At 33.1% G+C, this 14097-nt stretch overlaps 1 protein-coding gene across 1 annotated transcript in view; it reads left to right on the forward strand.

Annotated features, from left to right (window-relative positions):
• The window catches only part of LOC124360475 (DNA mismatch repair protein Msh6), a 53076-nt gene that overhangs the window by 15027 nt on the left and 23952 nt on the right, over nt 1-14097 (forward strand). Inside the window, exons 8-10 of the mRNA XM_046814139.1 lie at nt 563-702; nt 6854-6991; nt 13296-13488. Coding sequence (XP_046670095.1) covers nt 563-702; nt 6854-6991; nt 13296-13488 — 471 coding nt within the window. The remainder of the gene's footprint in view (nt 1-562; nt 703-6853; nt 6992-13295; nt 13489-14097) is intronic.

Genomic DNA, 14097 nt, shown 5'->3' on the forward strand with positions numbered 1-14097 from the left:
TGAACATTACTTTAAAAAATTTCCAGTTATTTTTGAGGACAGTGTAACACTTAGGAATAGTAAACGCAACAGCACCTTATAATTACACGAAAGTATAAAATGTTATGTGAAGGCAACACGTAGGTATTGCTTATATAGTAAATAAAATTTTGGCTCAGTAGCTCAGTGGATATCACAGTTCAAAATTTATTTAAAATAAGTTAAAATAGGAACAGTCGACGTTTTGGATGACCGACTTTCGGATAATCGACGCTCTACTGTAGTTAGATTAAACGTCTTAGCAGCAGTTAGAAACTTCTGCAGATTCCTCCTTCTGGTTGTGACCACAATGACATCATCTAGTTATGCAAATGTGTCAGACAGCCCTTTGTTTCTGATTAAATTATCAATAACTCGTAGGAAACTTGAGACCCCATTATTGTGATTCCAAAAGGGCTTTAACAAAACTGTAAAGAATGTGAATTTTTCACCTTTTAGTGACTTAAAAAAACAAATTCTCTTTAAGGTAATCACTATTTAACATTGTAACCTTAAACTTGTGACAATGAAAAATATGTTACAGTTATTAAACCCACAAAGTTTGACAGAGTTGTGAAAAGAGAAATCTGTCAGTTGACTTCCAAGGGGACCAGAGTGTTCACGGTCCAGGATGGAGAATCTGTTGGTGCGGATGCTTCCTATCTTTTGGCTCTCACTGAGAAGGTTAGTAAAACATTTACTGCGCAATACTTTAAATGTGAATTTAAATGCAGATCATGGGAATATCCCTGAGTCAGAGGCATATAGCAGGATGCATAGCATTCTAAGCCTATAGACATTCATAAGAAACTCAACTTTATTTAAGGACAACCATATGATCTGATCTTAGGAAATAGCTGTTGTCTTATACTTGTAACAATTTAATAACTTATTGCTATTAGTCATTTAATGGCATATTTAAAGAAACCTGCTTTTATTTTGTAGAAAACATATATTCTCATTATAAAAATCCATGTACACTGATAACAGGAAAAAATCCGCCATGGGGAAATGAGTAATCAAAATAAGATATGGAATCTCGTCTGATAAATATTGGTTTGAGTTTGTCAATTAATACTGAATATACCAGCCTTAAAGCATCAATTGCTGCTCAATTGGATAATCATGCATTTAAAAAAATATGATTTTACTCTTTTTATTGGTAACTGCAGAATCTCAGATTTTAAGAGCAAACATGTTACTTGTCAATACTGCTCTAGCCATGGTATATGTAGATCAGGGGTTCCCAAACTGTGGTACGCGTACCCCAGGTGGTACGCGAGACGTTGCCAGGGGGTACGTGAGCAGGACCCCGCCAGTTTGCTATTATGTTCTGGCTGATGCGAGGGAAATTTCGGGTTACGGGAAAAGCGAGGGAAGTTTTTGTTTTTGCGCGAATGTGGCTACATCACTGACGCTCTCCACATTCTAGTTTCTTTGTCAGTTTTTTATCGTCTGCAAAGTGTGTGGTTTTAAGCGTGTGTCATACTGCCACATTATTTGTGTTATTTTATTCATTATTTCATAGACAGTGTTTGTTATAGCAATATGGATAAGTGGTTAAGCAAGTTTTCAAACGCTAAGAAAAAGCAGAGTTTCATCATCACTTGAAGAAGGTTAATTTTTACTCCTATACCTAGTACGTCTTCATCAAAGATCTAAGTTCTTCTGTGTGTTCTGCGAAGCCATTAGGTAAACAAACGAGCGTACAAAAAAGGCGTAAATATGATACCAGCTACTTGTCTTACGGATTTACTTATAATGAGGTCCATGACAATGAAGTTAGGCCACAATGTGTAATTTGTTTGGAAACACTTTTCTAACCATGCAATGAAATCATATCTTTAATAATAAGCTCTCTAATGATAAAAGACAGCAAGACAAATATTAACTCTTTTACCAGTTTGAATTTAAAAAGCGGTCTTAGAATTGCTCAAGAGGGCAAAACACATACCATTGGGGAAACATTAATACTGCCAGTCAACTAAAGACATTGTGTCAACCATGCTATGGCCAAAATGAGGCTAAACAGATTGATTCATTTTCGCTTTCTAACAATACAGTTTTCAAGAAGAATAAGTGACATGGCTGCTAATGTAAAGTAAACATTACTAATGAAAATGAAAAAGCAAATATTTTGCTACTAAAATTGATGAAACAACTGACGTAACTAACATGGCTCAGCTAGAATGTTATGTTAGGTACGAAGATGAAAATACTGTCAGAGAACATGTTAAAGGAACACATGTTATTTTGCCAAAAGTTGCCTTCACACACCAATGCAGATGAAATATTTGGAAAATTAGACACATCTATTCGAGAAAACGAGTTTAACTGGAAAAAATGTGTAGGCATTTGCACAGATGGGGCAAATGCAATGGCTGGAGTTCATATGGGATTTGTTACTCAAGTGCAGCAAGTAAGCTCAAAGGCTAAGTTTATTCATTGTAGTCTTCACCCGGAAGCCTTGTTACAAAGAGATGTCCCAGCAAGCTGAAAAATGTACTGAATGAAGCAGTATAAAGACATAAAATTTTCATTAAAGCCAGAGCACAACCCACGCATTTTCCAAAATTTATGTGATGAAATGGATAGTATTCACAAACATTACTTCTGTTCACGGAAGTAAGGTGGTTGTCGAGAGGAAGAGTGATATCTCGAGTGTTCGAAATATTGATTTTTTCTATCCGACGCAGACTTTCAGTATCGTGACCGTTTTTCAGATGAATTATGGTTGAACCGATTGGCTTATTTGGCAGACATATTCATATGTTAAATTATGTTAACAGGAAACTACAAGGAAGCTATAATACCCCATTTCCAAGTTATGGACAAAATCAATAGCGTGAAACTAAAACTAAGATTTGCAGAAGGGGAATCAAAGAAAAGCCAAGTGTCATTGTTCCCATCTCTTGAATCTTTATTAAAGAGAACGAACTTCTCCTGAGTCAAACAATTTTGAATGACATATCAGATCATTGTAGCTCCCGTCCAAGCTTAGCTTCACAAAATACTTTTCAAGAAGATCCGAGTTCATACTCGTGAATTGAAAACCCCTTTGCTGAAATTGAGAAGATTGTTTCCAAACAGTTTTTTTTTAAACTCCCAAGAGGAACTTTTTGGAGTTAAACTGCGATTCGGATCTGAAAGAAGTATTTAAACGAAACCACTCTTATTGATTTTTGGATCAAACGACGTTCAGAGTATGGTAAAATTGCTAACAAAGCAGTTTAGTTTCTACTACCATTCCGAACTTCCTATCTATGTGAAGTGGGATTCTCACACATCTGCTGTACATAAAAAATAAAATAACAGGAACCGAATGCAAACAGTGGAATGTGATCTCAGACTCAACTTAAGCCCAATTATGCCAGACATCAGCAGTTTTAAGCCATTCCACTCAAGGTCATCCCTCACATTGAATAACTGATGATAACTATATGAACATTTTTCATTGCGCGACATCCACAATTCTGAATTTTTGTATTTTGTAATTTGATTATAATTAGATAAATATGTATTAATACAATTCCTTGCATTTTATTATTCCAACCTAACAAGTTTTAACACAGATAACTAATAACTAAATATGTAACATTTGTATTTTAATGCATTACGGATCTGTTAATTCTTATTGCATTTTATCTTTGAAATTCAGATTTTATAACATACGAGTGATTATAATTGCAATATAAAATGAAAATAGAAAAGGCAAACTAATAATGCATGTACAATTTTAAAATATATGTGTTATGGGCCAAGGGGTACGCCATAATACATAGTACAAAAACTTAGGGTACCTCACCAAAAAAGATTGGGAAAACCGCTGATGTAGATAATACTTTGGCTAACAAGTTGCAAGTTGTCTAATATTGTGACTTGCTTCCAATTCTATTCAACTTACATACCTGGATGTAGGCATTTGGCGTAACTGTGATGGGTTAGTGATTTCTGTCTACTAAGTGAGGTAATACTCTGCCAGTTACAGTCATAGTCATTGTCTGGGCATTGAGAACCAAAAAACAATTTGAAAAGAAAGAAAGAAAGAAAAGAAAGAAAGAAAAGAAAATATTTATTTCCCAAAAATAAAACATAGTTAATACATAATGAACAATAACAGATATGTATACAATAAAGTCCTTGACCTGCCAGGGTGTCGACCAGAAAAAATATGCTATAAGATTTACACTAAGATAATTGAAGCTCACAAAATTAAAATATTAATATTTACATAGACATCAATATAATCTAAAAGTTTAACTTAACTGTTTTCCTAGAATGTACTAAAATTAAAATAAAAAAAACACGTTTTGGTTAACTAACATACTTAAAATACTCTCCCCCAGCTCTAAATAATTCATCTTTTTTTTATATTTTGGGAAATATAATATACCTCTAAAGGCAAGCCTGTGCAGAGGTACATCTTCTACATTGACAAAATATTATAAGTCGAGCATAATAATTAAATAAATAATATAGTAGCTTACTCATTATATAATTAATAGACTACAAATAATGATAGGAAAATATTCTTTTTAGGTGCTGATCATATGTCCCTAATTTTGGCCGTAAAAGTTTAAATGTGTCAAGAAAAAAACTAAAAAAGAAAAAAAAATGACTTTGTCTGTCTGTAGGTTTTCGTGATTTGAGCAGCGTTTTGTGTGTGTGAGTGTGTGTCGGTTTATGTGTTGGTATGGGTGCATTCTTTACTTAGATAATATTGTATGTAGGTGTAAGTGTACGAATTGTTGTGAATGTTGCTGCAAGGTCGCCACTCAGACTGAAGACATCCTCGCCACTTGCTCCATTTGCATTGTATAACACAAGATATGTTTTTCAAAATTTTTGGAGTTTCTCTCAACTCTTGGATGCGACAGATACGGCCAAATACAATATAATTGAATCATAAAAAGTAAGGGCTCTGTGGTGTATGGGTAGCACATTCACCCGGCAAGTGAGAGATCCGGGTTTGAGACCGGTGGAGCAAGGTTTTTGTGATTAAATGTTTATTGAAAAATTAAATTCGGCTATTGCGATTTATGCAAATTTTATTAATGTATATATATATATATATATATATATATATATATACACACACATTAATATATATATATATAAATAAATAAATATATATATATTTATACATATATGTATAAATATATTTATATAATATACATACAATAAAAAAAAATAAATAAAAATAAATATATATATATATATGATTATACACAATTATTTTCTGAATACTTGAAGGGATAATAATTCATTATTGTTATTATTTTTTTTTTTAATCCGATGTTTGCATGTGCTTGATCAATTTTTTTTAATATGAATGAAATGTTTATGTGAATTCCAAAATAAACAAAAGAAGCACAATTTTATAGTTACAAAAAATATGTATAGTTTTAGTGATTTTACGTAGATAATTCTTACTCTTTTTAGCAATTTTTAAACTTTTGTGTAAAATCCACTAATATTATATTTTTAGCCTTTTTGTACATTTGCTTTATAACACTGTAAATCTAACCTATATATCATGTATTACATATAATAGTTTGCAGGAAATCCCAAGGAATAATAATCATTTATTATTGGTACTGTAGTTTACTGTAGTGATTTACACAACTATTGTGTTTGTCTTCACTGGATACTGGTTTATGTTCAGCTAATAGCTCTCTTAGTTCACTCTATTTGTCTCTAAAATTAAATGTAAGTTCATTAATCAGACATATTACTAATAAATAAAACAAAACATAAACTATAAATAAATCAATTTTGCAGACTTAAAAACGCGACAGTGGACACAACTAATAAGATGGTCAGCTGGCCACAGTCAAAATGTTATTGCACGAGACGTTCTTTATTGCTATAGAAATAGTAATAGAGTTTGATTTATTGGTAATAATATACTTCAATCGATAGATTGATTGTTCTACTGTCAATTTATCAGTTTTGGACTGGAACATCGAATATACACAAAATTAACTGATTTCCAAAATGACTGCTCACTTTTATACAGCAATATTGCCAGTTAGAGGATTAATAAGAAGACAGTCATAGCTAGTGTTGATAGTGTTGGTGGAAGTTGAAATGAGTTATTATCAAAAAGTTAGTAGTATCAAGTTTAAATCAAGTTTTTCAAGGTTTTATGAACTTTACACACCTTCAACAATACTTACAAATAATAGTTATATCAACATCAGCCTACAGGATAGAGACTTGGATTGCCATTTGTAGCTAAATAGCCAGTCTCTATCTTATTAGCTGACTCTAATTATATACCCAGGAACATTTTTGTAAATGTTTATTTACAGTTAAAATTAATGCTAAAATGCTAATTAATTAATTTTAAAAATTAATTATATAGTAAAATTAATGCATTATTTCATCAACAATTATCTTTAAAGACCGTAATTAATATAGAAATAGAAGTTTAAATCTCATATTTTGTAATTTACTCTTTACCAGCTAAATTTGTTATTATTTTATCATCGACTTAGTAATTATTTATTTGAATAATTAATTGTTACATTAATAGATATTTCTTGGCTTGAACTTACAACCAAATGTACAACATAAATCATTAAACTCCTTTCTGCTGTTGGACTCTAATGATAATAATATTCATTGCACCTTTGCTGTTATTGTTTGAATTTTTAATACCATTCATTTACCTTTTTTTCCTTCTACTTTTCGTTTGTATTTTTTTATATATTATTTTTACACATTATTGAACAGTTTCATCAACAGAACCTTTTTAGCCTTAGTGATAGTGAAACTGTCTTGTTATAATAAAAACCAACACTGGCAGACATTTATATACAATTTTGTTTAGGAATGCGATGGTGGAAAGTCTTTGTATGGAGTTTGTTTTGTGGACACTTCAATTGCAAATTTTCACCTTGGTCAATTTACGGATGACAAGCATTGCTCACGGTTGCGTACCTTGTTTGCCCACTATCCTCCAGCTCAGGTATGTCTAATGCTGTACTGCTTGTGATTTGTGATGTGTTCAAAACTTTGCTGTTCTTTGTTCGACATAAGCACTAAATGTTTACCAATGTTCAACTAGTAATTAAAGATATTAGTTTTTGAATTATTTACAGATATAAAATCAGAATCAGTCTTTATTGTTACATAAATGTTTATACATAGCATTGCTATGGGAACAGGTAACATTGTTAGAATATTATAATGTAATAATGATAATAATAGGTCAAGCTAGTATAACAAACTTGATTGTAATCTATGCTAAAATACAATTTTAAAATTCAGGATCCATAAAATACTCATTAATACTAATAATAGTGTTTTTCCATAAAAAAATCTGTTACTATGCCTTTAAATGTTTTTGAATTGATTAATTGTTTATATTTTAGAGGCAACTTGTTATATAATTTTTTTGCTGCGTATTTTTGGAGTTTTTTAGACAAGGCGCAGTTTGTATTGAAAATTGGCTCTAAATCTTGTATTGTAATTATGATCAAAGTTATCACCTGATAAACATTCAAAGCTTGATTGTACTGTTCATAGGGTTTTCAGAATGTATAAATTTGGAAGTGATAAGATTTTTAATTCTTTAAACAGAGGTTTACAAAAATTTTTTAATTCTTTAAACAGAGGCTTACAAGAAGTTCTAAGCATTAAAAAAGTTATTCATCTTATGAATTTTTTTCTAGATCTTGAAATCTTGATATCAAAGTCAGAAGTTGATCTCCAAAATTAATACCAATATTGAATTTTGAATAAAAGAAAGCATAGCGTAGTGAACTGTTATTATAATTTTCAAATTAATTGAGTTTTGCAATATTAGCATTTGATAACATACCGAGTTTAATTTCTTAATAATATTTTCTGTACATTTTTTCCAAGAAAAGTTTATGTCCAGATCAATACCCAAGAATTTTGCACTATCACATAGTTTCATTTGCTGGCCCTGGAAAATCACATCCTTATTGTGGAAAAATTAAAACCCTCCTTTAATTGTACCATTAAAAAAATTCAGTGCTTAAGTTTACTCTTCATTTAATTTCAATCCGTTAACCCATTGGCTTATACATATTTTTACTATCAGCTCAACTGGAGTTATCCTATTAAAAATGCTAAAAACGTAAGAGTTCTGTTATAGTACAGTCATTGAAGCATTATTGGTCCGAATTTTTTTACTGTGAACCGAATTGCATACAATTTTGGAATTAGGTCCATCTTACCCTTAACTTCAAAAGTGAAAATGATTTGAATTCCGCAACCACCCTGGGGGTGGTTGCCACCCCTTCTCGGGGGTGAATTGTTTTTTTCTTCTAAATAACCTCGGATATCGATAGAAGGCCTAATTTTAAGCAAAAAATCATTTATACAGTTTTTCAAAAAATCCAATAATTTTCAAGTTATTGGCAATTTAAAATTCGCATTTTTTCACGTTTTTCATCGGTTTTTTGCAAATATCTCCAAAAATATACATTTTATTGAAAATATTATAAATAACAAAATTGTAGCAGGTAAATAAATAAACAATTTTGGTTTTTATAAAGTATTCTAAGTGCAATATTAAGCTAGATATTAAAGATCAAAGCAGTTTTTTATTGTGTCTGAAATTTAATCGATGTGGTCAATGCCATCTAGCGGCGAGCAGATGCATTTTAGGCATTCTAATAAAAAAGGGTTTTGTAGTGCTTGAAATAAGCTTTAAAATGAGCACTATTAAAAGTCTTTTTGCACGTAAAATAAGTGAGCTGTATTGCAAATAAGAGGAGCATCTAATGTTTTTTCTTTTAAATCAATGGGTTTCATAAGTGCCATTTCCACCAAAATTAAAACTAATCGTATTCCGCCTAGAACTAACTTTATTATGAAGAGTTTGATAGATTTTATCAGTTTGGATGCTTTAGGATACATATTTTTCAAAAAAAGTCACGATTAAAAAAAATTCAAATTAAAAAGAAAACCATCTTTTTTCATAATATCTCCAAAATGACGACATATACGTATAAAAGTGTAAGAATGAAAAATTTAGGTATTTTTCTTACAAACAATTTGGGTTTTTCGTTTTTTCTGTCAAACAAAAATTGACGGAGATATGATTGTTTAAAGAGCGCGTGGCAGCGCAATCACAGCCTCTCTTAAGCCCTTTAACCCTTCACCGTTTGAGAAAAAGGTTTTTTTACTACATATTTCAATGAAGGATGTTGTAGCTCTCTTAACACATTCACTGCGGATGACAAAATTACTGGTGGCAGAAAATGCGGGATTTTTTTTTTTTTTTTACTTACCCAAAATGGAGTCAGGATAGCCGAAAGGGTTGTCCAAGGTATCCCGGAAGCTTCGTTGGCCGGAACGGTTGACGTCATGTCCGTGCCGAGTTTGCTCGTCATCCGCACCGGGTGCCGGTCACCGTGTTGTATGTGCTCGCTGCGCACTAGGTTTCGGCACAAACACTCGCGAATTACACGTATATAGTACATGAATGACACGTAGATAGTACATCAATTACACGTATATATTACATACTAGTTTGAAAAATATACAACATCAAAAACAGTTAACACTCCCCCCTCTCAGAGTAAAAATTAGAAAAAAACTATATACATCCCCACCCACCGCCAAAGTCTAAAAACTACTTATTTGCCCTCGTGATACTTATCAAAGCAACCGAGTTCACACAGAGCTGGTTCGTCAGGGCACACTGCACAATAGTATACTGTTTCCTTACGCTTGCCTTCTTGGTAGCAAACGCGGCACCTCCGGGTAACTGACTTGCCGTTTCCTTTGCGCTTCATTGATTTGGAGAGACGATGCATGCTGTTGCGAGTCGGTGTGATGAGCAGTGGGGCTTCCTTTGGAGGGAGCAGGTCTTCAAGTACACGAACTCGGAAGTCATACAGGGACAGCCTATCTGAGTTGTACATGTTGTACAGATAAAAAGAATTCACAACAACAACCTGGAGAAAGTGCACAAAAATTTTCTTGTGCCATCGCAGGGTCTTGCGCTCACAGGGGTAATACGATACCATTTGGTCCAAGCGGTCAGTCCCCTTCATGTAAGAGTTGTAGTACATGATTGGTTTTGGCAGCGTTCGTTTTTGGTTTCTCCGGTTGGTGGTTTGGACCATCTCGTTGTCATATTGTGTGGAGATGTAGGTCACCGTCCGCTTATCCCTCCATTTTCCAATCATGACACTTTGGGCATAGTTTGCTATCGTTTCACCTTTGCCCAATGCCTTTGCCTTCACCGCTGGAGGTGTATGGAGTCTGTCGATGCGTAGGGTGCCGGTAGTGTAGGTTGAATGACGTAAAAGTTTGGATGATAAGACAAAACTATTATAAAAATTATCCATGAACAGGGAATGGCCTTTCCCCAGGAAGTCCCTCATCAGCTTCATGACGACTTTGACGGTATGACCTTTGCCACTACAAGAGTCATGACTCCCCGTGTAAACATGGAAGCGCAGCATGAGTCCCTCGGGTTCATTCAGGGAATAAATTTTGATCCCATATTTGTGGCGCTTGCCCTTTAAGTACTGGCGGAAGACCAGTCTGCCACGCCACAGTACCATCTCTTCGTCGATTGTCAGTTCACGGTCGGGATAATAGATCTGTCGCATCTTATTGTTGAAATATTCAACAATATTTTGAATTTTAAAAGACCGGTTGTTAGCAGGTTCAGGGTGATCAGGGGTATCAACTCTTGAATAATGCAGACATCTCAAAATGCCAAGAAATCGATCTCGAGACATGTACTCCTTGAACATAGGAAAGTTCAACAACCGATGAGTTTTCCAATAATCGTTCAATCGATTCAATCTGACGTTGCCAGTCAACAGTAGAAGGCCTAAGAATGTTCTTAGTTCGGCCAACACTAAGTCCTTCCATTTGGTTATGCGAGACGCGGGAGTAGTGGTGGGGCCACAAAATAGTTCCAGGGCATACAAGTTGGTTTGTCTAATAATATTCTCTAAAAACACGGTGTCAAGAAGGAGATTGAACCAGTCAATTGGTTTATTGTCACCTGGAATGGGAACGAGCAAGCCAGGTTGACCAGTAAACGGCAGGTCACGTAAACCAGCCATGTCGCTGGCCGTGTCAGCCCACTGGGGGTGGGGGATGCCGCCTTCACCGTCGCTAGAACTGTTCGAACTCGACTCATTGTCTTCATCAGATGAAAAATTATCGTCAATAACATTATCGTCTTCCTCCATTATGAGTACATACACTTACACAGTCAACAGACACTATAATCCACTCACACAATATCGCAAAGCATACACAACAAACGAAAATGGCGAACCGGGGACGAATCACACCAACTGACTCACCGAAACTGGCACACCTCGCTATGAGTGTTACAGCCTTCCCAGGCAACTGCTCAGCTCACACTGGGGCAATATGAAAGCAGCTGCTGTATGACGAGTTCGCTCGTCCACCGCCAGGCGCGCCAGGTTCGCATGACGAGCATGCTCGTCAGCCGCAGTGAATGTGTTAATTACCTTTACAATGGTTTTTTATAAATTGTGATAGCATGAAAATTGAAGGAGTTATGGTCCAAAAACTTATCATATTTTTTTTCTACTTAGTAACTGAAAATTTCGTAGTGTGAATATTTGGAGCAATGTGAAAGTACGCAGTATAATAGAGACCCAACACTATTTTAATGTGTATATATATACATAATATGGCTCATATATTTTGGAAACGTAGGCATGAATACATACCAACGTTCTTATATGTATATATAACACATTTGAGTGAATTTTATATAATTTGTAAATAATTTATTCAATAAATGGTAATTTTTTACTCTAAATTAAATTATTTTTAAATAATATATAATCATATATATTTACTGTTTTAATTTAGGGGTAGTTTTAAGGGTAGAAAAGCTTAAGAATATGATAATCATTTTCGAGAGTGTGGAATAATATTTAAATCCTTTTCATTTTATCAAACAAATTTTTAACAATTTTTTTATCAAGGGGTAGTTTTCAAGGGTTGAAAGGGGGTTAAAAATGTGATAATTATTATAGAGAATATAAAATATTACTTATTCTATACTTACATCTTTTTATGTCATACCAAAGTATTTTTGTGTGATTTTTTTCAATTTAGGGGTTGTTTGCAAGGGTTGTAAGATTTTCAAGAGGTTGAGAATGATTTTAATATGAGGTAATTGTGTTAGAAAACACTTTAAAATTTCACCACTTACTATTATACATGTTTTCTAGCGATAAAATGGCTCAATTTCAATTTTCCCATTAAGGGGTTGTTTACACCCCTTAAAAATAATAGGCGGAGTTCAGATCATTTTCACTTTTGAAGTTAAGGGTAAGATGAGCTTAATTCCAAAATTTCATGCAAATCGGTTCACAGTAAAAAAATTCGGAGGTAAGACCGTATTTTTCGCTTCAATGACTGCACTATTATATGTTTATAAAAAAATTATTTTTCAAGTTATTTGGTTATATTTTATATCTTTTTGGATTATCATGAAATGGGCTTTAATAATAAATAGATAGTGATTTGGTCATAATTTAAAAATAATAATGCTGGATAAACTAAAAAAGTTTTGGAATTTTTTAAACTTTTTTTACTCAAATAATAAAAAATAAAATACCCCATCGTTGCTTTTGTTTTATTTGAAATGTATTTCTCTACCTAGCAATACTAGAATATGTGTGTATATATGCATAGTTTGTCAGAATAAATATTTTTTCTAAATACTGAAAATTCCAAGAATATTGATTTTTTTTCTTGTAGTACACTAATATTCTTATAGTAACTTATTATTAATTTAAATTTCAATTAACTGTTGTATTGCAGTTTTTCTTATGTGTTACAACAATATTAGTCTAATTTATACTAACATTTGGTTGAAAAAGGAGTAAAAAAAAATATTTAGATGGCGCTGTACTTTTCACGGAACGGTTCTAGCTGTCACGGAACCGTTCCGTGATACAAGGCCAATGGGTTAACCTCAAACCAGTATGCCAATTCAGTAAAAGCTTGATTTAATTTATTTTCCATTTGAAAGTGAAAGTCGGCTTTTACAACAGCGGTCATCTGCGTATTATATAATTTTTGGTGAAACAATTTTAGGTAAATCATCAATGTATAGAAGAAAACGTAGAGGTCCAAAATAGAACATTGAGGAACCCCCACTTCTTCCCATTGAGATTTAGATTTTACATTATTTTTAAAAATTACAGTTGTTTGGAATTGGAAGATTTTTTTTTGTTAAATTTCCATAACTTTTGCTATCTTAAAAGATTGTATACTGTTTATAGGTTTTGTACGAAAGGGGTCAGCTATCCCCACGTACTCAACAGGTGCTAAATACTTCTTTGACTTCTGCAATCAAAGAACATTTAGCTCCAGAGTCAGAATTCTGGAGTTCTACAAAAACTTTGACAACTTTGTCAGAAAGAAAGTATTTTGAAGATGGCACTCCTGAAGGACTTAAGCCATTTCTTAGTGATTGTAAGTATTTATTTAACTGCATTAAAACATCTAGTAAAGTTTAGAAACACAAAAATTCATAAGTTTAAAAGTATTGGTATGCACTAAATATCTAGTTTGTAAGGATTATACAGTAGAATTATAATCATAACCGATAAATTCGTTAAACATCTGTTAAATGTAAATCAGTATCTGAATTGACTTTAAATTATAATTATACCCCTATAGGCTTCAGTAAAATTTTGTTTTGTTTGTGTCCTATCAACAGACTAGTATGGATTTAGTTTAAATTTTATTGGAGATACAAGGTCAGTTTGGAACAATAAAGGTTATCATGGGTGAACACAACATCTGAAATGAGCATTTATTTTCTTTTGTGTGCCCTCCGTTACAGTCACAAAGTATCATAGTAAAGGCTTCCTCTCGTTCGACCTCTGGTGACCTGGCTGGCTTGACGACGGAAATTAGGCATTCACTTGCATTCATCTGGGCATCATCTAAACCTACAAAGTCTTAAAGGAAGGCTTGGCCAAATGTTGAAGAAATGACCAAAACGATCAAAGAATACAACCCGACAACAGAAGAGTTGTGTACAGTGTGATGTAATATTCAATTGTGCACCTGATAAGA

Source organism: Homalodisca vitripennis, chromosome 4, assembly GCF_021130785.1.
Source record: "Homalodisca vitripennis isolate AUS2020 chromosome 4, UT_GWSS_2.1, whole genome shotgun sequence".
In the NCBI taxonomy this organism is placed as follows: Eukaryota; Metazoa; Arthropoda; class Insecta; order Hemiptera; family Cicadellidae; genus Homalodisca; species Homalodisca vitripennis.